Source organism: Armigeres subalbatus, chromosome 1 (genome assembly GCF_024139115.2).
Source record: "Armigeres subalbatus isolate Guangzhou_Male chromosome 1, GZ_Asu_2, whole genome shotgun sequence".
Lineage (NCBI taxonomy): Eukaryota > Metazoa > Arthropoda > Insecta > Diptera > Culicidae > Armigeres > Armigeres subalbatus.
The window spans coordinates 151,738,852-151,762,492 of NC_085139.1; the positions used below are offsets into that span (position 1 = coordinate 151,738,852).

At 43.1% G+C, this 23,641-nt stretch overlaps 3 protein-coding genes and 1 long non-coding RNA gene across 7 annotated transcripts in view; 2 read left to right on the forward strand and 2 right to left on the reverse strand.

The window, feature by feature from the left end:
• LOC134205281 (integrator complex subunit 7) overlaps positions 1-23,641 on the reverse strand; it is a 183,115-nt gene that overhangs the window by 109,968 nt on the left and 49,506 nt on the right. The gene's annotated exons all lie outside the window — the stretch shown is intronic.
• Positions 5,012-5,610, forward strand: LOC134205287 (uncharacterized). The gene is made up of 3 exons (XR_009978111.1): positions 5,012-5,106; positions 5,354-5,415; positions 5,477-5,610. It is a non-coding gene; the product is annotated as an uncharacterized LOC134205287 (long non-coding RNA).
• Positions 5,581-23,641, reverse strand: part of LOC134205283 (cap-specific mRNA (nucleoside-2'-O-)-methyltransferase 1) — a 34,681-nt gene continuing 16,620 nt past the window's right edge. Inside the window, exon 4 of the mRNA XM_062680407.1 lies at positions 5,581-5,598. The gene's annotated coding sequence lies outside the window, so the exon portion shown is untranslated. The remainder of the gene's footprint in view (positions 5,599-23,641) is intronic.
• Positions 17,416-23,504, forward strand: LOC134207465 (DNL-type zinc finger protein-like). Of its 2 annotated transcripts, XR_009978373.1 has the most exons (3): positions 17,416-17,937; positions 19,005-19,153; positions 19,223-19,403. XR_009978373.1 is itself a non-coding variant. In XM_062683182.1 (2 exons), the coding sequence occupies exons 1-2, from the start codon at positions 19,021-19,023 to the stop codon at positions 23,496-23,498; spliced, it is 423 nt and encodes a 140-aa protein (XP_062539166.1). In that variant the 5' UTR covers positions 19,005-19,020; the 3' UTR covers positions 23,499-23,504. The 2 variants fall into 2 exon arrangements, 1 of the variants encoding a protein (XP_062539166.1); XM_062683182.1 differs by lacking the exons at positions 17,416-17,937; positions 19,223-19,403 and adding an exon at positions 23,209-23,504.

Here is a 23,641-nt window from a genome sequence, read left to right on the forward strand (position 1 = left end):
TCCCCTTTCAAGGGGCTTGGGTGCACCTCCCCTTTCAAGGGGCTTGGGTGCACCCCCCCCTTTCAAGGGGCTTGGGTGCACCCCCCCCTTTCAAGGGGCTTGGGTGCACCCCCCCCCTTTCAAGGGGTTTGGGTGAACCCCCCATTTCAAGGGGCTTGGGTGCACCCCCCCTTTCAAGGGGCTTGGGTGCACCCCCCCCCTTTCAAGGGGCTTGGGTGCACCCCCCCTTTCAAGGGGCTTGGGTGCACCCCCCCTTTCAAGGGGCTTGGGTGCACCCCCCCCTTTCAAGGGGCTTGGGTGCACCCCCCCCTTTCAAGGGGCTTGAGTCTCCCCCCCCTTTCAAGGGGCTTGGGTGCCCCCCCCTTTCAAGAGGCTTGAGTCCCCCCCCCCTTTCAAGGGGCTTGGGTGCCCCCCCCCCCTTTCAAAGGGGCTTAGGTGCCCCCCCCCCCTTTCAAGGGGCTTAGGTGCCCCCCCTTTCAAGGGGCTTAGGTGCCCTCCCCCCTTTTAAGGGGCTTGGGTGCCCCCCCTTTCAAGGGGCTTGGGTGCCCCCCCCCCCTTTCAAGGGGTTAGGATGCCCCCTCAAGGGGCATGGATGTGTAAAGATGAAGATGAAGATAGCCGTTTTATCGGCTATCGTCCAAATCGTCTCGGAGCTACACAGAAGGTGGCGCGTGGATTATGGCTATTTTAGGCGCAAACAAGAGGTGGTCCAAGGGTTCGGAGTCGGCTTCATGGGTCATACCGGTGGTCATGCCCTGTGGTCGAACTCGATCCTTTTATCGAACAAGTGGCCGCGCGAAGAACAACATGGTATCGTCGCTTTCGGGCGTCGGTCAACCGGGCGGGTTCCGAGCCCGAGGACGGAAAGGGGTCCTCGTCAAGGCTGGGGTAGGCGTAGGCACCGCGTCGGCAAGTCCCTCTGTGTGTTGGCGAACTGACCCTATCGCAGAGAGGTCAATTTGGGGTGCACGCGGCATCATCATTCTCGATACCAGTCGTGCAGAGGGAAGCAGGCGCGTAGTCTACCCTTCCCACCTTCCGAGGACATAGGGCGTGGTAAGGCCACCTGGAAAGCCGGCAATGCGCTGGCACGATACCATGGTGTTCTTCTAAAAAAGCGAGTCACGATGTTCGATGCTGCAAGGACACGCAGTCCTGCCTCCCTCGTTTGCTGTTGGAGGTGGTCCCTAACCCCGCACTTCCTGGACAACCCAGGATGTCTGTTGAGCAGATTCCCCCTCCATTGCTTAGGAGAAAAAAAAACATACATACATACAAACACACAAACTGACATCACCTCAATTCGTCGAGCTGAGTCGATTGGTATATAAAACGATGGGTTTCCGAGCCTTCAATCAAAAGTTTGGTTTTGGAGTAATCATATAGCCTTTACGTATACTTAGTATACGAGAAAGGCAAAAATATCAATATCGTTATCAAAGCCCTATTCTGCCCCTATTCGCATAAGCGTCCCATGTCAGTTTTCTTCAACTTGAGTAATATATACCGTTGAATTATTTAAACTCGTTGTATATGGAGAAATACAAAAATTCTAAGAAATTTATAAAACCCGCAATCTTTCTGAAAATTTGGCATAATATTCTTCTCCTGTATACATTGCCATGGAACTATTGATTGGACCATAATTATGTTTATTTGTTGTGCAAAAGAGTATAAAAATCTAGAATGTGACTTTTATCCGAAGAAATAGTAAGATTGAACTACACAAGCGGGTTTTGATTTTCAAATTTCTAGAGCAAAGCCTATAATTTTATCAGTTTTTTCTTAAAGATGAGGTCATTTTAGACTTATTCCTGGAAGAAAATTAAAATCGCCAAAAAACGACATGAGACTCTTAAGCGAATCGCAGCTGTATATTCGTTTTCATTCGATGTTTTTACATTGTTATTGCTAATTTTGCGCCGTGTTCGACTCCCATGCAAAAAATATTGTCCCACCAAAATATGTTCCCACCAGTTTCTCCATATATGGATGACATCTCCACTGCAAGAAAGAGCTGTTTGGGGTGTGAGATAAGGTGCAAGAATGATGTTTTGGATTGTGCTTTCGCTAATTGCTATACAATTGGACGTGTGAGCATTTGTTTTGGTACTTCGACAAATTTGCACGGTAGTCTATTCTTCGGTGAGAACAGCAATAAATGTAGTTAAATTACATTAGATGTTCAACAACTCCAAAAGAATTTATTTTCGCGCTTCTCCAATGATTCCAATATGCATTCTTATTGAATCCCAACACCTGTTAAAATCTTATTTCAACATCATATAAGAAAAATGCCAATGTTTACAAACAAAGGCCCAGGTAAATGATAGAAATGTCATCTCATGTCGACCCAGGTGGTCGACATCCCCGCGTGCACAGGCTAATGCTGACTGTTGGATTCGACTTAGTGTGGTTAATGTATCCAAAGGTTAATTGCCTTCCTTTTCAAAGGAAAGAAAACGTCTTTGGGAAGCCCCACTCTTTTTCGTCCGCAACGTTTATTAATCGAAAGCGTTCCAACTACACAGTTAGAAAAAGTTGTTGAAATTTACACGACAGTAATGTATATAAAAGGAATGCCAAAAAGAGCATACATTTAAACGATATTGTCACCTGAATGTGTGCATACATTCAGGATGAATTTGTTGGAAAAGATTCTATGCCCAGAATAGTGTAATTTTCGGCGTCTTTATTTTTACGCGCTGATCAGTTTTCATTTTTTTTTGTATATACTAAATACCTTGATTTGATGTACATCACTAGCAAGTGTAGTAATATATAAATGGAAATAGTGGAGTATGATTATTAAATATGGAGAAATATTATTTTGAAACAAAAAACTCTATGATTGATATCGGTAGAAGAAATTCGGCTATTTTTTCGAGAGTGCTCATTGATGATGTCACATGATGTTCTTCTCAAGGTCCGGGGCCAATCCTTGAGTCGAGACAACTAGAGATCAATAAATGTTAGCCATCCCAAGCAGCACAAGTCTAATGAAACTGGTTCTGCTTCTTCTTCTTCTTTTCTTCTTGGCATTACATCCCCACACTGGGACAGAGCCGCCTCGCAGCTTAGTGTTCATTAAGCACTTCCACAGTTATTAACTGCGAGGTTTCTAAGCCAGATTACCATTTTTGCATTCGTATATCATGAGGCTAACACGATGATACTTTTATGCCCAGGGAAGTCGAGACAATTTCCAATCCGAAAATTGGCTAGACCGGCACCGGGAATCGAACCCAGCCACCCTCAGCATGGTCTTGCTTTGTAACCGCGCGTCTTACCGCACGGCTAAGGAGGGCCCTGAAACTGGTTACAGCAACCTAATTGTGACTAAATCGGGTCATACATAAGCTACTGTGATCTATGTACAACATGTGTGCTGCTCGAGATGTACCAAACACCAAGTGGGCCGGATTTATGGGGGGGCCGGGGGGGCCGTGGCCCCGGGCCCCCACAAATCTTATGTACCAAAACCAACCTTTTTTGTACATTTTGGGGCCCCCACAAGCTGTCGGCCCCGGGGCCCCCTTTCGGCTAAATCCGGCCCTGCAAGTCATTCGGCTGTGATTCGCCTGAGTAGTAAACGTTGCGGACGGGAAATGGGGGGGGGGGGGGTTGTGTTATTTTATTACAATATAACTCCAACTACTGTCCGAAAGTGGCATTATGGATACAATATTCGTGCTACCAGTTCATTAATATGATTGCAATAATCTTAGATCCGGGAGCTAGAAGGTGATAGATATATTGTAACTCCTACAGCCTGTCATACGCATATTTGTCCCATGTTTGCTGGGATTCCCCTTATACATGGGAAATTTCCCAAGTAACCAAAATTTCCTTTAAGAGTACGTTTTTTGCTTAATCAGCTTCACTGAGCTGCTGAAGCGAAAAACGTATTCTTAAAGGAACTTTTGGTTACTTGGGTTATGCGTATAATACTAAAGACACACTGGTGGTACAAGTACCACGGTTATATACCCTAGTACATATTGTACCATGGTTTTCCACGTTGTACCACCATGGTACAAGGTGACACACTAGTGGTACAACTTGTACCATGGTACGAATACCATCAGTGTGTCATTAGTATAACGATAGTATAAAAATATACAATAAACCCCGCATGATTGATACATATCATTCACACCTCCTGAATCAAGATTTTATCCTTTTGATTCTAGCGCATTTCCAGTTTATCGTAAAATGGCTTATCATTTTCATAAGTTATCCTTGAACCGAACATGTTTGTTCATTTACATTGCGATTATCGCATAATCACATTGCATTGCCCTTGCTTACAATCGATCATCCTATGCTTGCACAAACATGCGCGTGTATGTATATCACTTTTTATGCACTACATCTTCACTATACGTTACGCACTACGCATTTCTTTCGACCGCGGTCACTGCTCCGGTCTACTTTTTGTTCCAAACTGATGCGAAACACCGCACAAAAAGGAGAACCCATTAGCCAACCCCGCTGGACGACGTGACGGCCGTAATGAAACTCACGTTGCGGACGGGAATATGAGGTGCTGCCAAAATGTTCCGATACCCAATTTTAACGTTGATAATCAGAAGATCTAATACAACTGGCAGAGTTTCCGAGTCGATTGATATATAAATCTCAAAAATCCATCGAAGGATGAATGCGCTAGTATCGTTCAAAATCTTACATGATTTCGTGACGGTCCTCAATTTTGAAATTTTCATTTTACACCCTGTATCCGAGTCTTCCCCTTAGACGTAGTTTACGTCAAAAAGAGATGACAAAAAAATTGGGTTGTTTAGGGGTATATATGTATTTACATATTCTGAATCTGTATACCGCGAGCCCGGAGGTACACTATAAAAAAAATACACGAGAGGACCGTGTGTTCTACACATGAATTTGCGCATGTTGTCAAAGCAAATCAATATCACGTGTAAAACATATGACATCGCTCATTCGAAACTCTGCATTTGTTTATAAACAAATCACACGGTATTAACGTGTAAAACAAATAGAATTCTGTTGCTTGACTTGCCAGAGTCACTTGTTTGATATGTGATATCGAAATGTATTCGTGTTGAATTTCGTTTGTTATAACAAGTGAATTTCATGTTTTCTTTCATATTTAAATGATAATGATGATTGCATATCCGTCCGGAATCCGATTTCCGTCAGCGGATCGAAATCCATTTCGAAAAACAGTTTTCATAACTTCAACTATTGCTTGATTAGAAAAACCGTCTCTCGTTGGTTTTCGAAACCATGACGGAAATCGCATTCCGAACAGATAAAATAAAATTCTAACAAGTTTGATTAAAATGTAGGTGATTGTATTTATTATTTTTAGAAATGCTGAACCACACCAACCAGCATTAACGAACTGAGGCCGAAGAGTTTGTTCTAGGACAGGTAAGTGCTTTCATCTTCAGGAATCTGCAACCAATGAATAAGATTCTCACCATCTACACAGATCACCAAGAAATTCAAAGGATTGCAGCCGGAAAACGTGATTGGTTCGGTGCTGATGCCTACCAATAACAGGAAGCCGCCATGAAGTACGTACGTCGCAAAGGATATTCCGAGGAACCGATACTGAGGATTCGTCGTTGTTTTTATGAAAAACAAATGCAGCAGCAGCCGAGGCAGCAGCCGAGGCAGCAGCAGGAGGAGAACATGCAATAAATAAGAAAATGCACCAAGTTAGTATCCCGCATAATAAAAAACAACATGTTATATGGTCGGAATCATTATTACGATGTAAGATATAGCTTCACAGTTTATGTTGCGGTTATCGAATACTTTTCGATCGATTCAACCATAACTGCTCGACAACATCACTAAATGTCAACATATAACATGCTGTCTCTAAAATGTTCTTTATTTCCTGCATTATATGTCAACATTTTATCATACAGTTGAGCGAAAATTTTGCACGCGAAAACAGACGATTTTTTATGGTGACATAACTTAACAACCCATTCAACTTAATGTTATTTGTCAAATAACCGTACCACAAACTGTTAAAACTTTATATGAGATTGTTCATTTACAGTTGTCAACAGTAAAGGATACTGTTGTCGACCGCACGGGAAAATATCCATGTACAGTTTGTATTTATGCGGGATGTTCCGATTAGATTCAACACCAACGAGGAGCCACAGCAGGTCAGCCAGTTTTCCCAGAGCAAGAAATTCAATTTTGAAATATTTATATAAGTATATATTCAAATAAAATATTCAACTTACTTCTGTATTGTTTTTGTTTTTCAACCGTATAATAGAAATCGCATTCCGAATGGATCAAATGAAATAAAAACAAATTATTATTTAAAAAAAAAATCTACATTTTTACAGTTTTCAACTATATATAGAATAAAAAGATTTCGAGAACTTTATTGTACATAGATTTGTAGGCGTATACTCATATTTACCTAAGACAGCAGTTTAGTTTAATGTCGTTTTCGGTTATTGCTGGGTCGAACCTAGTTCTGCCCCGGATCCGCTCTAACAGCTGTCAAAACGTTCGGTTATTCGTTCAGGTTGGATCGCGATCCGCACCAGATCCGACCCAAAACGAATGAGGTTCGCTCTGCCGATTTATCGAGATCGAACCTAGGTTCACCAATACATTCGAACACAAACTGTCAAACAGGTGTTTATGTTTACGCTAAAGGAAAATGAAAACATGAAAGACACGGAAGGGTGCGGATGGGTATTTGACTTTTAATCGTTTTTGTTTCATTTGTTGAATTTATCAATTTTGTTGCTGTCTTCCACGTAAAAATGGATTATTTTAATTGTATGTTGTCTTCAACTTTCTCTGATAATGAAATGGATTCAGATACCGATATATTTTTTGCTGATTACTTCAGACGGTAGCTCCGTTATAAACAAAATGATGGTTAAAAATTTGGATGAAAATGTGATTGACAAATGCAGTGACGAGAAGGTAGCTGCAGCTGCTATTTATTCACTATTACGTTATGTATTCGATGATATGCTTAAGGTATAATTGCTCTCTCAATGGGAAAATAGCGTACCGGAGTATCGAATTATTATTTATACCATTTTATTTTATTCGTTATTGCAGCTCTGTGAATAATTTGTTTAAGGTTACGGATTTGAAGAATATAAACATAATATATTATCCCTTTATAAGGCACTGATAACTATATTGTCATTAACAACAAATGATACGTTTTTCTGATTATTTACAATAGTTTTATTAATTATTCACCTTGCAGAGGGTATATTTGCTACCTAGTAACACTCCAGATGATACTTAGCCAGAAAATAAATTCAAATGTAAATTTAGGAACAGTTTTATACGAATTGAGCATAATTTTAGACATAGAGACAAGACATATTTTACCCCGTTGATATTTATTATGTTGCTAATTATGTAGAGAAAAATTATTTGCCTTTCTTGTATATTTGGTTTTTGCAGTTTTGGCGAAATCGCGGTTTATCCCAAAGGTTCCTCTCTTGGGAGGAAAATACAAAAATGTTAGTCAACTCTTGTGCGATTTGATTCTTCTTTGTTTTAAAATAAAAGGCCCCAAATCTCAATAAATTTTCTATTGGCTTTTTTTACAAAGTGTTTCCATATTTTCTTGTTCTATTACATTTGAATGGCATAATTGATAATTCAAATGTAACACAATCACTGTTATCCAGAACGCCACTTAGAACCAGTATAACAGTTTATCGGGAAACACGGATTGGCATAATTACCGGAAATGTTCCAGAGCGCCAAAATTCCTTCACGGCAATCCACATTGCCGTCGCCATTCATAACAAGCTTCTAATCACATAAATTTATTGATGGATTAACTGTCATTTTTAAAATAAACAATTAATAGAAGAAAAATCAGACTTCCCCATTCAATTTATATAATAAGAAACAAAATAGCACTAATAACAAAATTCAAAAGATAAAATCTGTATAAAATCTGATAAAAATCTGATTATATTTCTGCCAGCTGATAAAAGTGCGAACTGAAAACAAAACAGATGATAGGGCTTGAGATCTCACTAACACCATCATACTGACTCGATCCCGATTCGTTTTTCGTTCGGTTATTCAGAGTCGGGGTCGGACCTGACCCAGGTCTAAAACCGAAAACGGCATAAATTTGATAAACTTCACTTCGTCTATTTATGTGCGAAGTTGTTTGTTCCACACATGCCGCAATGTATTCTGCCACTGAACAGTGAAATGCCTCTTCCTTCCACCACCGCTTTATAACCATAATGGAAACACGAATATATTTCTTCATAAATAATATTCAAACATAGTATTTTTCTTCTTTATTGAAGTGGTATTTAATATAAAACTATAGTTCACTATCACTGATAGCTGAAAATTGTTACAACCTTTTCGAAACATGCATGAACATGTGCGATTTTATTGGAATGATGACAATTGGAGTCTCATCAGAATCCATACCTAAATTCGTTTCAATTGATTCATAACATATTTAAGATAAACATATGACATCGTGGTGTATCAAGTATGATTTTTTTATAAACATTGTTGATCTGTAATCTCCAAACCAAGTTAGCCCCGCTGCCCCTTTATCAGTATCACAGTTAACTCTCTCTTTAATTTTAAACTCAATCAATGCATCGTGGATGATCGTTTCGACGCTAGAGCAATATGTGTAGGTACCGTAGGAAGATCGCTGGTCATACAGGGTCGGTAGCTCGAACAAATCAAAATAAAAATCAGTATTCTTTGAAACCCGGTCGAATAAACTGTTTGTTAGTCTCACCTAAACAAGTGCTTTTCTATTCGGTATCCGATAGTGCATGTCAAGTGAACAGGTCAGGTCGATGACCTTGAAGTGTAGCTCTGGACCTTAAAAACTCAAGCATACAGTCCACTCGTAGTATAGGTCCAGAACATGGTCCTTAGTTCCGGATTTAAATCGGTGCACATAATCGGACAAGCGTTGTGTGAACAGTTCGACTAACCGGTGAACATTCGCGTGTGCAATTTGGATTAATATCGAACAAAAATCTTCCCGCCATCGAAGATCATATCGGTGCCATTGTGTGGTAGCAGCGACATCGTGATTCCAGTTGTTCTGCCGGCGGCAGAGTGCTGCTGCTTGAAACCATCATTCCCGCTCTTTGTTTTTTTTTTTGATATGGTGCCGATCTGAAGCTGAGGAGCTATATTGCTGTTGGATGACTGTGATGCTGAGGATTAAAAAAGTACCAGCGGTTAATCAGATGCAGGCATATAGCACAGAATCAGGAAAGTAGTTGATTGCATGTTGTTGGTGGCGTGGTTGCATGTGGCGTCTCCATGTGTGGGTAATTGTGGGGTGAACAAAGGCTTGAATAAATTCTTAAATCTACTCGCATGGGAGTTTCATTCCGGAATTGTGGCCTGGTTCCAATCAATTGTGTCCCTGACTGTGGCTTTGGTTTATTGGTTCGATTGTTCGCTGCTAGTCCTCCTTGTCGGCTGTCTTTGGTCGTTAGTCAGTCAATACGAATCACGTCACTGTGGAACGTCGCGTCGAGTAAATCACCTAGCAGTGTTCCAGTTGATTGGCAGAGTAGTGAGTGATAAAAGTGATTAAAAGTGAATTCAAAATTCAGTTTATTGCACTGCTGCAATTAATTGCGAATGTAAATCACACGAACGTCAGTGAAAGTGCGACGAATGAACATTGAACTTTATAAGGTGTGAGCAGTGCTTTAAACTTTGAATTATAGCTAAGTGAAGTGCGAAATGGTTGACAATATCGGACTACGGGAGCTCGGAAAGCAGGAGAGGCAGCTGAAAAATTCCATCAAAGCCATTGCAAAGTTTGTCAGTGAGTTCCAGAGGTCAACTCAGGAAAATCAAATCGACGTGAGGTTGGAAACGTTGGAGAATGCCATGAAAAGCTTCTATAGTGTTCGTCGTAAGATCGAAATGGCAATCGATGAAACTGACGCAGAAGAAGATGTGAAAGAAACCACAGAGGAGCGGAAGAAGCGTTTGGACAAATTGGCAATAATACGCGTAGATCAGTATGAAGCAATCATCCGGGAAGTGGAAGAGCAGTATTTCGCTACTAAAGCCGACTTGATATCTCTGAGAGCACTGAAGGTGGAATCAAAATTAGCTACAACAACTTCTATTGCGGCAGGGCATGGGATGTCACGAGTGAAGCTGCCAGACATCAAACTGCCTTCCTTCAGTGGCAAGATAAAAGAGTGGGTGACTTTTAGAGACACGTTTCGCAGCTTAATCCACAATAATGTTCAGCTTACAGCCATTGATAAATTCACCTATTTGCGGTCATCTGTCTTCGGTGATGCACTGCAAGAGGTTAGTTCAGTAGATCTTTCCGGTGATAACTATGAGGTAGCATGGAAGGCTCTAGAGAAAAAATATGAAAATAAGAAGCTCATTGTCAAAGCACATTTGGACGCTATCTTTGCAGTGGAGCCTGTAAGGCGAGAAAATTTCGAAGCATTGAATCATCTGATCAATGAATTCGACAGGAATCTACAAATGTTGAATAAGATCGGAGAAAACACAGCGAATTGGTCAACGATTCTCGCGCATTCGCTATGCTCTCGTCTGGATGTGACCACTCTTCGACTGTGGGAATCGCACCACAATTCCAAGGACGTGCCTAGGTATGACGAGCTAATTGAGTTCCTTAGAGACCATTGCCTTGTGCTGCAGTCTATAGCGCCAAGTAAATCGACTGATTCCACTCAGAGACGAGAAAGGTCCACAGTTGCACACACATCCTCGGAGTCGTCAAAAAAGTGTTTGTTTTGTGCGGAACCGTATCATCTTCCGTTCAAGTGTTACAAATTCAAAGGCCTGTCAGTCGCTCAGCGTGTGGAAGAGACCAATCAGGAAGCGCTTGTGTCGCAATTGCTTGTCTGCGGGACATTATGCTGAAGGATGCTCCAGAGGTTCCTGTACAAAGTGCAGCAGAAAGCATCACACTATGCTGCATTTTGAGAACGCACCATCGAGTTTCCGTGCGTCTAAAACATCCGTTCCACAAACGCAAGATCAAACTCGGGTAGCAGGACAGTCACAGCCACACTTAAGCCAAGCTACATCAAAAAGTCAAACACAAACACCCATTCAACCAGCCACACAAACCACAAACTCGTATCCCGTGATCCAAGCAAGCTCTCAGCACATTCCCCCACACCCCACCACAAATTTACACGCCACTGTTACACTAAAAGCTGTAAAGCAATCAGAAACCATGCAATCTTCCCCTCGACAAGTGCTAATGTCAACCGCAATAGTTCGAGTACAAGACCGATTCGGCAATATTTCCTTTGCTCGTACACTCTTGGACTCCTGTTCGGAATTCTGCTACGTTACGTCAACCTTCTCGAAGAAGCTCAAGCTTCGGGAAACGCCAGTGTACCTGAAGGTACAAGGAATCGGGTGCGGTAGTGTCACATCGACAAGGTTGGTGGCAGCAAGAATCCAGCCAAGAGTTCCAGCAATCTCAGCGTTCGATGAAGATATGCAGTTCTACGTTTTGCCGAAGATCACCCGTGCGTTGCCGATTAGTCCAGTGAAAGTGAGCCGATTGAAGATCCCAACCGACATTGTGCTAGCAGACCCTAGTTTCGGCGAACCTGGCCCCATCGATATGATTATCGGAGCCGAGTTCTATCTGGACCTTCTTGCTGCGGGAAGTATGAAGCTCTCTGACGATGGTCCAACCTACAAGAAACAGTCTTTGGCTGGATCGTGTCCGGCCGTACATCTCCAATTCCTGAGAATATCCCAGAAACATCAACATTCGTTAGTACAATGGTAGATCTACAAGAACTTCTAGCGAGATTCTGGGAACTAGAGACATGTCACGTCAACAGCACATTGTCCATTGAGGAAACAGCGTGTGAAGAATTCTTCAACAAAACGACGTCTAGAAATAAAGACGGTAGATTTGTGGTAGCATTGCCTAGGAAGGAACACATCATGGAGAAACTGGGAGATTCCAAAAACATTGCCATCAAACGGTTCTTGAGTCTGGAGCGACGGCTGGATTGCAACCCACCGCTTAAGGCAATGTACACTGAATTCATCCATGAATATTTGTTGATGGGGCACATGAAGCAAGTTCCGGAGGAATGTTCCGAGAAACCAGTGTATTATATGCCACACCACGCAGTTCTTCGCCCGGATAGCACGACTACCAAACTTCGTGTAGTCTTCGATGCGTCATGTCGCACATCGACAGGGCTATCTCTGAACGATGCATTAATGGTGGGACCGGTTGTTCAGGACCCTCTTCTGGCTATGCTGGTCAGATTCCGCCTCCATCGAATTGCAGCAGTTGCCGACGTCGCAAAAATGTACCGAATGGTACTTACTCAGCCGGGAGACCATCCTCTCCACAAAATCGTGTGGAGGGATTCGAAGGAGGAGCCTATCAAAATCTTCGAACTCACCACAGTCACATACGGGACCGCCAGCGCGCCATACTTGGCAACAAGATGCCTGAAGAAGCTTGGTGAAGATTGTGCAACAACGCATCCAGTAGCATCTGACGTCATCCTGCACGATTTTTACGTTGATGATATGTTGTCGGGAGCAGATAACATCAAGGAAGCCAAGCTATTAGTGAAGCAAGTGGAAGAAGTGACCAATTCGGCAGGGTTCATTCTCCGAAAATGGAACTCAAACTCTCCGGAGCTGCTCCGCAGTATTCCGAAGAAAATGCGGGACGATCGTTCAGTGCTAGACCTCCAATCATCAAGTACGACGGTGAAGACTTTAGGATTGCAATGGAATGTGACGGCCGACGAATTTCAATTCAGCTTTCCCCAATGGAAGTCGGATGCTGCGAGTATCACCAAGCGAAGCATTCATTCCGATGCAGCTTGCCTTTTTGACCCTTTGGGATTAGTTGGCCCAGTCGTCGTGCAAGCAAAACTCTTCATCCAGCAGCTTTGGCGGCTGAAATGCGGCTGGGACGACCCTTTGGACGAATCGATGCAACAAATGTGGAAAGAATACCGGCAGAACCTCATGGCGCTCGAAACTCTAACAGTTCCTCGTTGGATAGGATTCAGCAACGATTGTGCTCTTGTCCAACTGCACGGATTCAGTGATGCGTCGTCTGTCGCATACGGAGCCTGTCTCTATCTTCGATGCCTTGCTTCAGACGGTACTGTCACTGTGCGGCTAATCACATCCAAGTCCCGGGTAGCTCCTTTAGAGTCTTCGGAACAGAAAAAGAAGAAACTGACTATCCCTCGTCTCGAGCTGTCAGGTGCGTTGCTACTGAGTCACCTCTACGAAAAATTCAGTCAAGTGAAACCTGTACCTGCTGCATTCTTTTGGACAGATTCCACAATTGTGAAGCACTGGCTAGGATCAGCTCCTTCTCGTTGGCAAATATTTGTTGCCAATCGTGTATCCGAGATACAGCATCTCACACAAGGTGGAATTTGGAATCACGTGGCTGGAATTGAAAATCCGGCCGACTTGATCTCTCGTGGGATGTCGCCAGCCCAACTCCAATACGAGAGGCGCTGGTTCGAAGGTCCTCAGTGGTTATCTCAGGACCAGGGTACTGGCCTCAATCAAATCAATCTTCTGCGGAGTCAGTTGATTCGACACTACTTGAAGAACGGTCCACACAAGCTCTATCTACCCACGGAACCACGTCGAGTGAAGTTTTCGGGCTACGATGGTCGTACCAGGAGCTTCTGCGCATGGTAGCACTCTTGTTACGCTTCAGGTACAACACTCAACCTTCAAATCGGAATTCGAGGAACACAGGTCCGCTGTCTCCGGAAGAACTAGAAGAAGCCATGATGACCTTAGTGCGTCAATCGCAGCAAGACAGTTTTTTTGAAGAACTTGCCAATCTCAACAAAAACGGAGAGGTCAAATCCTCGTCTAGAATCAAGTCACTCCGTCCAGTACTGCTATCTGGTGTAATGTGTGTGGGCGGTCGGCTTGCCAATGCACCTGTTTCCGAACATAGAAAACATCCGTTTATCCTGGACCACCGTCACCCGTTGGCGCTAGCTTTGGCAAGGCACTATCACCACAAGTTCTACCATGCTGGACAACAGCTACTCATCTCCATTCTGCGTGAAAGATTCTGGCCAACTAATGCCAGCAGTTTGGTAAGAAAGGTCATCCATGGATGCATTCCATGCTTTAAAAGCAAGCCGAAAGTCTTAGAGCAACTAATGGCAGATCTCCCAGCAGAGCGGGTCACGCCGTCAGCTCCATTCCTTAAGGTCGGCGTGGACTATTGCGGTCCCTTTTTTATTAGTTACCCGAACCGGAGAGCCAAGCCGGTGAAATGTTATGTCGCAGTGTTCGTCTGCCTATCAGTGAAGGCAATACATCTGGAACTTGTGGCGGATCTAACAACACAAGCATTCATTGCGGCACTCAGGCGCTTCGTTTCGCGACGTGGCAGACCGCAACTCATCATGTGCGATAATGTCACAACATTTGTTGGTGCAAACCGGGAGCTGAGGCAGCTCTACAAGCAGCTTAACGAAAGAGAATTCCAAGATCCAGTAATCAAAGAAGCTGCAAACGATGGCATTACTTTTAAATTCATCCCCCCGCGTACGCCCAACTTTGGCGGGCTGTGGGAGGCCAGGTAAAGTCTTTTAAAGCCCATCTCAAGAAATCAGTTGGGCTCGAACGCTAAAGAACGACGAAATGCTGACAGCTTTAGCACAAATTGAGGCGGTTTTGAACTCAAGACCAATGACAGCAATCAGCAGTGATCCATCCGACTACGAGGCCCTAACACCGGGGCATTTTTAGTTCAGCGTCCGTTAACAGCTGTAGCAGACCAGAATTTCAACGATGTGTCGATCAATCAACTGAAAATGTGGGATCAAGCACAAAGCCTCGTCCAGCAGTTTTGGAAAAAGTACCGGACGCAGTACCTGTCCGATCTACAGAATCGCGTGAAGTGGACGAAATTGAAGAACAATATCGCTATAGGGACGATGGTCCTTCTCAAAGAAGAAAACGTACCTCCACTGAGGTGGCCACTTGGAAGGGTGGTGAAGGTTTTCCCGGGACCGACGGCAACATCCGAGTCGTTACAGTCCGCACCCAAAATGGATGCTTCGACAGAGGCATAACGAAGGTCTGTCCTCTACCTATTGGGGACAACGAAAATTTGCCGCAAAATTCAATTAAAGGGCACTCTCCAGGTGCAACTCATTTTTGATCCACGTATCACCAACCTCGTGATTTTGATGAACCCGTCAGTCTGCAATTGGTAAAGGTCAAGTCTCGTCAAGTATCGTCTGTATGTGTCTGTCCAAGTCCCTTGTCTTGGTAACGGTAAGGCTGAAGCTCTTCAGTTCAGCTTAGGAGAACGCATCTACTCCTAATCTCGGTGCATACGGCACCCGCTTTGGCCACTTGGTCATTGCTCAGTTAAGCTCATCATTAATCCCTCCTGTGTATTCGGTAGCACTACAACCGCTATCACCCCATCGTCTGGAGACAACCATGGTTCTCCAATCTCCTCGTTTCCCAGTCGGTTGGCAATGGGCCCGGCCAGCTCTGCTAATCGCTTCGATCGAGGACAAGTCACATCCTGAAGACATCCGACGAACTTCTACCCACCAGGCGCTAGTTAAAGAAGGAGCATCAGGCACCCTAACTGCCTGTGTGAGGTAAGTTGTTCCAGTTTCGGAAAAACTACACAGTATACTACATCCATACTTTTTCGAGGATATCACCGTTTGCGACAACATCACACCACGGTGGCGACAAGCACTGCAACGTCGCCAAAGAAGGAAGACTATTCTATCGAAGTACGCATATCACCCAAAGCAACGAGACAAGACCATTTCATCAATGAACGACGACGGAACTCAGAAGCAAGCACTACAGCAACCAAGTCCATGTGCAACAGTAGCATCTTGTGAAGTTAAACATGTTACCTACGAGAAAATTTAAATTCAATCTAAGCAATTAGAAATAAGTTCTGATTGAAACCAGCTGCTTTCAAGGGGGGCGGTATGATCTGTAATCTCCAAACCAAGTTAGCCCCGCTGCCCCTTTATCAGTATCACAGTTGACTCTCTCTTTAATTTTAAACTCAATCAATGCATCGTGGATGATCGTTTCGACGCTAGAGCAATATGTGTAGGTACCGTAGGAAGATCGCTGGTCATACAGGGTCGGTAGCTCGAACAAATCAAAATAAAAATCAGTATTCTTTGAAACCCGGTCGAATAAACTGTTTGTTAGTCTCACCTAAACAAGTGCTTTTCTATTCGGTATCCGATAGTGCATGTCAAGTGAACAGGTCAGGTCGATGACCTTGAAGTGTAGCTCTGGACCTTAAAAACTCAAGCATACAGTCCACTCGTAGTATAGGTCCAGAACAATTGTCATTTGAACTGAGTTTGTAAAGAACATCGCAGTGATGTGAAATACATTAGACTTGATGGTGTAACTTGGAATGAAATATCATCATTTTGAAACATATGAGTGGAACGTGTATTTGTTATGGGTATGCATATCATATCGTGGTGTATCAATAATGAATTCGGATACTAACTTTGTCATTTGAAATAAGAATGTCAAGAACATCATAGTGATGTGGATTACACCAGAGTTCATGGTGTCAGCTGATTGAAAATATCCATATTCCGAAAAACATGAATCGAACGTGTATTTTTTTATCAGTGTAGATGTTTGTTCGTTTGTAGCCGGAAGGAAAATTAGATTGTTAGTGCTTTGTATAGTTTGTAAATGTTAATTGTAATACTGTAAATATATTTTTAGTTGAGTATTGTTTGAAGCAACATACTGTGAAATCGTTCTCATTCACTCCCGGAGAACGTGAACAATTCGCTTATGGGATTTTACTGTGGAGGAACAAGAAGGGGTGATTGGCGGCCATGTTTCACGCACAGTCTGACACTCTGCAGAGTGCCATGGCATTACCTTCGTATTCGTGAGGGAAGAGAAAAGATATTTTAGTTACCAGATAAAGATTGTCGCTTCGGTTCCCTTTGTTCTGCTGTCCGAAACATGTGTGGTACATACCTGTCAAATCGTATGTATTTTTCCTTCATTGACATTTAGATCCCCTATCCTCGCCAGCAAAAGATGATCCGGGCAGCGACGAAAGCGACAATCTTTATCTGGTAACTAAAATATCTTTTGGGAAGAGGCACTTCTAGCAGAAATGGGTGTTTTTCACCCATTGATGGGGCAAACAACCGTGTGAGTTATGCCTCCGAAAAATGGGTAAATTTTCCTGCAGAGAGAAAGAGATAGCGCATAAAAGCACCCATTAATGGGTAAACGAAATTCTCCGTGTAAGGTCAACGGGAGAGTAAAAAGAATGCACTAGTGGCACACAATAAGCCTCTGACGTTTTATAATCTGTCTCTTGCACGCGCACAGAAAGGAAAGGATTCGCGAAGTCGAAGCAAAATTCTTCACACAAACAATGACAGTTCTTTATGGGTTTTTACAGTAGAGCAACAGAGAGGAGGAGATGGCGGCCATGTTTCACTCAAACTCTGACAGATAGCAATGGGATTTCCCATAGGAGGGAAGAGCAGAATTTGCTTCGACTTCGCGAATTTTATTTTCATAAACGATTGCGCGAGCCAAAAACTCCATGGAGTTGCATATAAAAAAATGCCCTCATAATATCATATATAGGAAAATTTCCTATATTTAATATACGTTTCCCGATGAAAACATATCCTTTGTCCTTTCTGTGCGCGTGCAAGAGAAATAGAAGAAAGATGATTAAACGTCAGCAAGCTTTATTTGTATTTCTAGTTTGAACATCTCAGGTTTGAACAACCGATTTGTCAGCAAACGCGCTGTTCAAGTTTTAACACTTCGTCTTTTTAAATATTGTTATTAATCCATCAGCATCGGTAAATCTCCGGTACTTTCGATTTCTCTATTCTATAAGTAAGTATATTTATTTGTTATGACAGTCTACCAGTTAAAGGACTTTTACTTAGGTGAAGGAAGAAATATTAACATCGTCTCTGTTTCTGATAAAAGTGTCAATGTTTTTAATGACGAAATATAAAGGTTCCCAAAACACACGCGGCACGACTGTGTCTGTTGCCCCGGGCAACATCCGCCGCGACTCTATCGCTGGGCCGCAGCGGCCCCATGTTTTGTGCCAGGATCGGCCGACTTACGCAAAGGAATAACAATCATTATCAATGCACTGTCAAATTGCTTTGTCACATCACGCGGTTGATACACCTGAACCCATTGGGGAATAAGGGTTGCATGAAGAAGAAGAAGTCGAAGGATGATATTTGAAAAAAATCGCACGTGAAGGCATACAGATTTTTTTAAAACTTCTCAAAAATTCTAGAAGCAATTTAATTAAAAACGGTTAGCAGTAAGGGGTTGGACTTTACTTTTACATACTATGTAGGGGGAATTACGGCGTTGACAAGTTTTGTTCTATTATTGTCATGGGGGTTTTTTCATGACTGATTATGCTCAAATTTGGCCTAAACATTCTTTGCATATCAAAGAATATTGTGGCCAAATTTCATAAAATTCGGTCGACAAAAACCCCCCTGCCAATATTAGAACAAAACCTACCAAAGCCGTCTTTTCCCCTATGTATAAAGTACAATACATATCACAAAATAAAATTCCAAATCGAAATAATGTTATTATACAATATGAGAAAAGTCCAACCCCGTTATTCGCCAATAGTAGACGCGACACCGCGATGCGACGCGGCGCGACGATGCAGTTCATTGATAATAATTGTTATTTATTTACGTGAGTCGCGTCGCAGCCATTGATACTGGATGCTGCCATCGCAGTTGCGTCGCATGTATTTGGGGAACCTAAAGCCACCTAAAGTTATTGGTTTGGGACGTTAGAATCTTTGTTTTCAAAACCATATAAGTCGTTTTGCAAATTTGTGAAAGTTTTCTCAGCTAGATACCACGATACCACAAACATAGATACCACGATTGAACGTTTTTTCGGTTTTTTTCTAGGGTTCTGATATTCCCAATGACAATGCATAAACTGCGTTTTGCGTGCAACCTATCTTGGAAGTATTGGCGTACTTTACCGCTTCCACATACGAGTGCTCCCAACATTAACATCAATCAACGAATTACATCATCGCAGACTCAAATAAATAGTAAGTTTCGGCGAATATAAATTGTCCCTTCCATGCGATCATAAGACAAACTAGTCGATTTCATTACAGAACCAGAGACGTTGTTATGTAACCGACATGTAAACAGAATGAAAGCAATTCTGACTGCTCGCAGAGCAAGATGACTTTTGACAGATATCGACTCATTTTACATCGATGTCTTATTGGAATTTTTGGGTAGCACCAGCCATTCTTATGACCGGGCGATTTTTATAATTTTCGAACTTTCACTTTTAAGGGTCTGTCTCATTTGGAGAATTAAACTTAAAAGTGACAGTTCGAAAATTAACAAATAACCCCGCCATAAGAATGGCTGGTGCTACCCAGCAATTCCAATAAGACATCAATGAAAAATGATTCGATATCTGTCAAAAGTAATCTTGCTCTGCCAGCAGGGTTATTCGATAATTATTGAAACGTCACTTTTGAGTTTAATTTCAGTTTAATTCTCCAAATGAGACAGACCCTAAGTTTAATTCTCCAAATGAGACAGACCTAGAAGTGGCATTTCAATAATAAACGAATATCCCTGCTCGCAGAGCAAGATTACTTTTGACAGATATTGAATCATTTTTCATCAATGTCTTAATGGAAATGCTGGGTAGCACCAGCCATTCTTTTGCTAAGGTTAGACAGGGCAAGTGAATTGAACACGTCGCTTGAATTGAACGTCTAAACACCGTCATTCAACTCACATGAACGAAAAGAAAGTTGAACAAGTTCAACTTTTGGCAAGTCAATTGAATTCAATTGAGTTGTTCAATTCACTTATTATTATTATTAATATTATTATTTATTCGGACTAAGGCCGAAGTGGCCTGTGCGGTATATAAGAGTCTTCTCCATTCGGCTCGGTCCATGGCTACACGTCGCCAAACACGCAGTCTACGGATGGATCGCAAGTAATCTTCCACCTGATCGATCCACCTTGCCCGCTGCGCACCTCGCCTTCTTGTGCTCGTCGGATCGTTGTCGAGAACCATTTTACCCGGGTTACTGTCCGACATTCTGGCTACGGTCATCCGATTTTCGCGGTGTGAATGATGGATGGTTCTCCCAGCAGCTCACACAACTCGTGGTTCATTCGCCTCCTCCACGTACCGTCCGCCATAGATGGTACGCAGCACTTTCCTTTCGAAAACTTCAAGTGCGCGTTGGTCCTCCACGAGCATCGTCCAGGTCTCGTGTTTGTAGAGGACTACCGGTCTAATGAGCGTTTTGTAGATTGTGCAGTTTGATACGGCGGCGAACTCTATTCGGAGTCCAAAGTACGAACGATTTCCAGCCACTATGCGTCTCCGAATTACTCTACTGGTGTCATTTTCGGCAGTCACCAGTGAGCCTAAGTACACAAATTCTTCTACCACCTCGATTTCGTCACCACCGATGCAAACTCGCGGTGGGTGGCCCACATTGTCTTCTCTAGAACCTCTTCCTATAATGTTCTTCGTCTTTGACGTGTTGATGACTAGTCCGATCCGCTTAGCTTCCCTCTTCAGTCTGATGTATCCTCCATCTTCTCAAAGTTACGTGCCATAATATTTATGTCGTCGGCGAAGCCAAATAGCTGGACGGACTTATTGAAAATTGTACCACTCGTGTTAATGCCTGCTCTTTGTATTACCCCTTCCAAAGCGATGTTGAATAGCAGACACGGAAGACCATCACCTTGCCGTAACCCTCTGCGCGTTTCGAAGGGACTCGAGAATGCCCCTGAAACTCGAACTACGCACATCACCCGATCCATCGTCGCTTTGATCAACCTTGTCAGTTTATCCAGAAATCCGTGTTCGTGCATTAGCTGCCATAGCTGGTCCCGATCGATTGTATCATATGCGGCTTTGAAGTCGATGATTAGATGATGTGTGGGCACGTTGTATACGCGGTGTTTCTGCAGTACTTGGCGAATGGCGAACACCTGGTCCGTGGTACCCGCCTGGTACTGCCCCACGAACTCTCTTGCAATTGGTGCTAGTCGACGGCATAACATTTGGGAGAGTATCTTGTAGGCGGCGTTCAACAATGTGATTGTGCGGTAGTTGCTACAATCCAGCTTATCGCCATTTTTGTAGATGGAACACACGACACCTTCCATCCACTCCTGCGGCAAAACTTCTTCCTCCCAAATCTTGGTAATGACCCAGTGCAGCGCTCCAGCCAGTGCTTCACCACCGTGTTTAAAAAGCTCTCCTGATAGTTGGTCAACCCCAGGGGCTTTGTTGTTCTTCGGCCGGCCAATCTCCTCCTGGATTTCCTGGAGATCCGGAGCCGGTAAAATTATGTCCTGCACGCGTTCTCCCAGGTCCATCACCATACCGCCATCTTCGTCTGCCACATCGCCATTCAGGTGTGCTTCGTAGTGCTGCCGCCACCTTTGGATCACCTCATCTCACGCGATACAGTTGCTCCGTCTCTTCACAGTCTCGACCTTCCTGCTGGCGCTTTTTCCTCCGGAAAATCGAGTTTTGTCTGTTCCGCGCCCGTTTATATCGTGCCTCGTTCGCCCTCGTGCGGTGTTGCAGTAATCCCATGCTGCATTCTTCTCTTCCACTTACTGCTCACACTCGCCGTCATACCAGTCGTTTCTCTGATCCGGGGGCACCGTGCCAAGTGTCTAGCTGCTCTTCCGTTGGGAGTTCCACTTCCAGCTGCTGCGCGTATCCTTGGGCTAGTCTACCGTGTTGTAGCCGCCCAATGTTAAGCCGGAGCGGACGACTTCGACGCGTTTTGTACACCGTCGAGAGTTTTGAGCCCAAACATACTGCAACGAGGTAGTGGTCGGATTCAATATTCGCACTGCGGTAAGTGCGGACGTTCGTGATGTCGGAGAAGAATTTGGCTTCGATTAGAACGTGGTCGATTTGGTTCTCCGTTTCTTGGTTAGGTGATCTCCATGTGGCCTTGTGGATATTTTTGCGGGGAAAGAAGGTGCTTTGGACTACCATTCCGCGGGAGGCTGCGAATTTAATGCATCGTTGGCCGTTTTAGTTCGATACGGTGTGCAGACTATCCGGTCCGATGACCGTTCTATACATTTCCTCCCTTCCTACCTCTGCGTTCATGTTCAATTCACTTGCCCTGTCTAAACTAAGGGTCTGTCTCAATTGGAGAATTAAAATTAAAAGTGAAAGTTCGAAAATTATTAAATCTCCCGGTCATAAGAACGGCTGGTGCTACCCAGCAATTCCAATAAGACATCGATGAAAAATGATTTGATATCTGTCAAAAGTAGGGTTGCGAGTAGGGTTATTCAATAATTATTGAAATGTGACTTTTAAGTTCAATTTCAGTTTAATTCTCCAAATGAGACAGACCCTTAGCATTATGATCGAGTGATTTTTTTATTTTTGGACTATCACTTTTAAGTTTAATTCTTCAAATGAGACAGACCCTTCAGTGACATTTCAATAATTATCGAATAACCCTCCAGAGCAAGATTACTTTTGACATACATCTGATCAATTTTCATCAATGTTGATTGGAATCAAGGACGGAAATCTTCGTTTTACTATCAGTTGCATCGACGCCCAGTAGGCAGCTTCGTCATTGATACGTATTTGTTTTGATCAGACGCTCGGCAAGGCAGGTACGAACATCTCACAGCATGCTGTCAAATTTCCATATCTTTTTACCGCCCGATCCTCAATAGCCGATTGATAATCGAGCGTAAAAAATGAATATCTAACCGGGGCTAAAATGAATATATATCTGAACATGTTCAAGTTTTGGCAAGTCAATTGAATTCATCCACTTGCCCTGTCAAAACGTAGCATTCCTGCCAATTTTGTGTGTTTAATCGACTCTTTTAACTTATTCAAATATGCACAACTTTTCAGAAGGAATCGTTATTTCCGCGCTCCTAACTATATAGTATAGTCTATAGACTTCCGAAATTTAACTGCAGAGCTTTTTAACTGTAATGCGATAGTTGCTACAAGCTTGCAGTTATCGGACCACTAAACTCCAAAACGATGTTAAAGTCAATAAAATCCGATAAAATCTATGACTTGTTCATCTATCTGTGACTATGTTTTCAGGATGGTACACGTCGTCAGAAACTCTTGTATGTCGTGGACAACATCTTGGCACGATTGAAAACAACCGTCTTCAGCTCTCGTATACATGCAAGCGGTGCACGACCAGGAACACTAACTTCATATCGAAGCAAGCCTACGAAAAAGGTGTGGTCATAGTCACGTGTGAAGGTTGCAACAATCACCATATCATTGCCGACAACCTAAAATGGTTCACTGATCTCAACGGAAAGAAAAACATCGAAGAAATTTTAGCTGAGAAGGGTGAAACAGTAAAACGCAATCATAACTGAAAGAAACTTGATTGTTATTATTTATATTGAATTTGAGAAAGAAAGTTCCAAGCAAGATTGTTGTCGGCGTAGCACCAAATTTGAATTCGGAAGTCAAGACTTCCGAACCTAGGTCTGAGGAGTGCATACACACGCGCCCACAC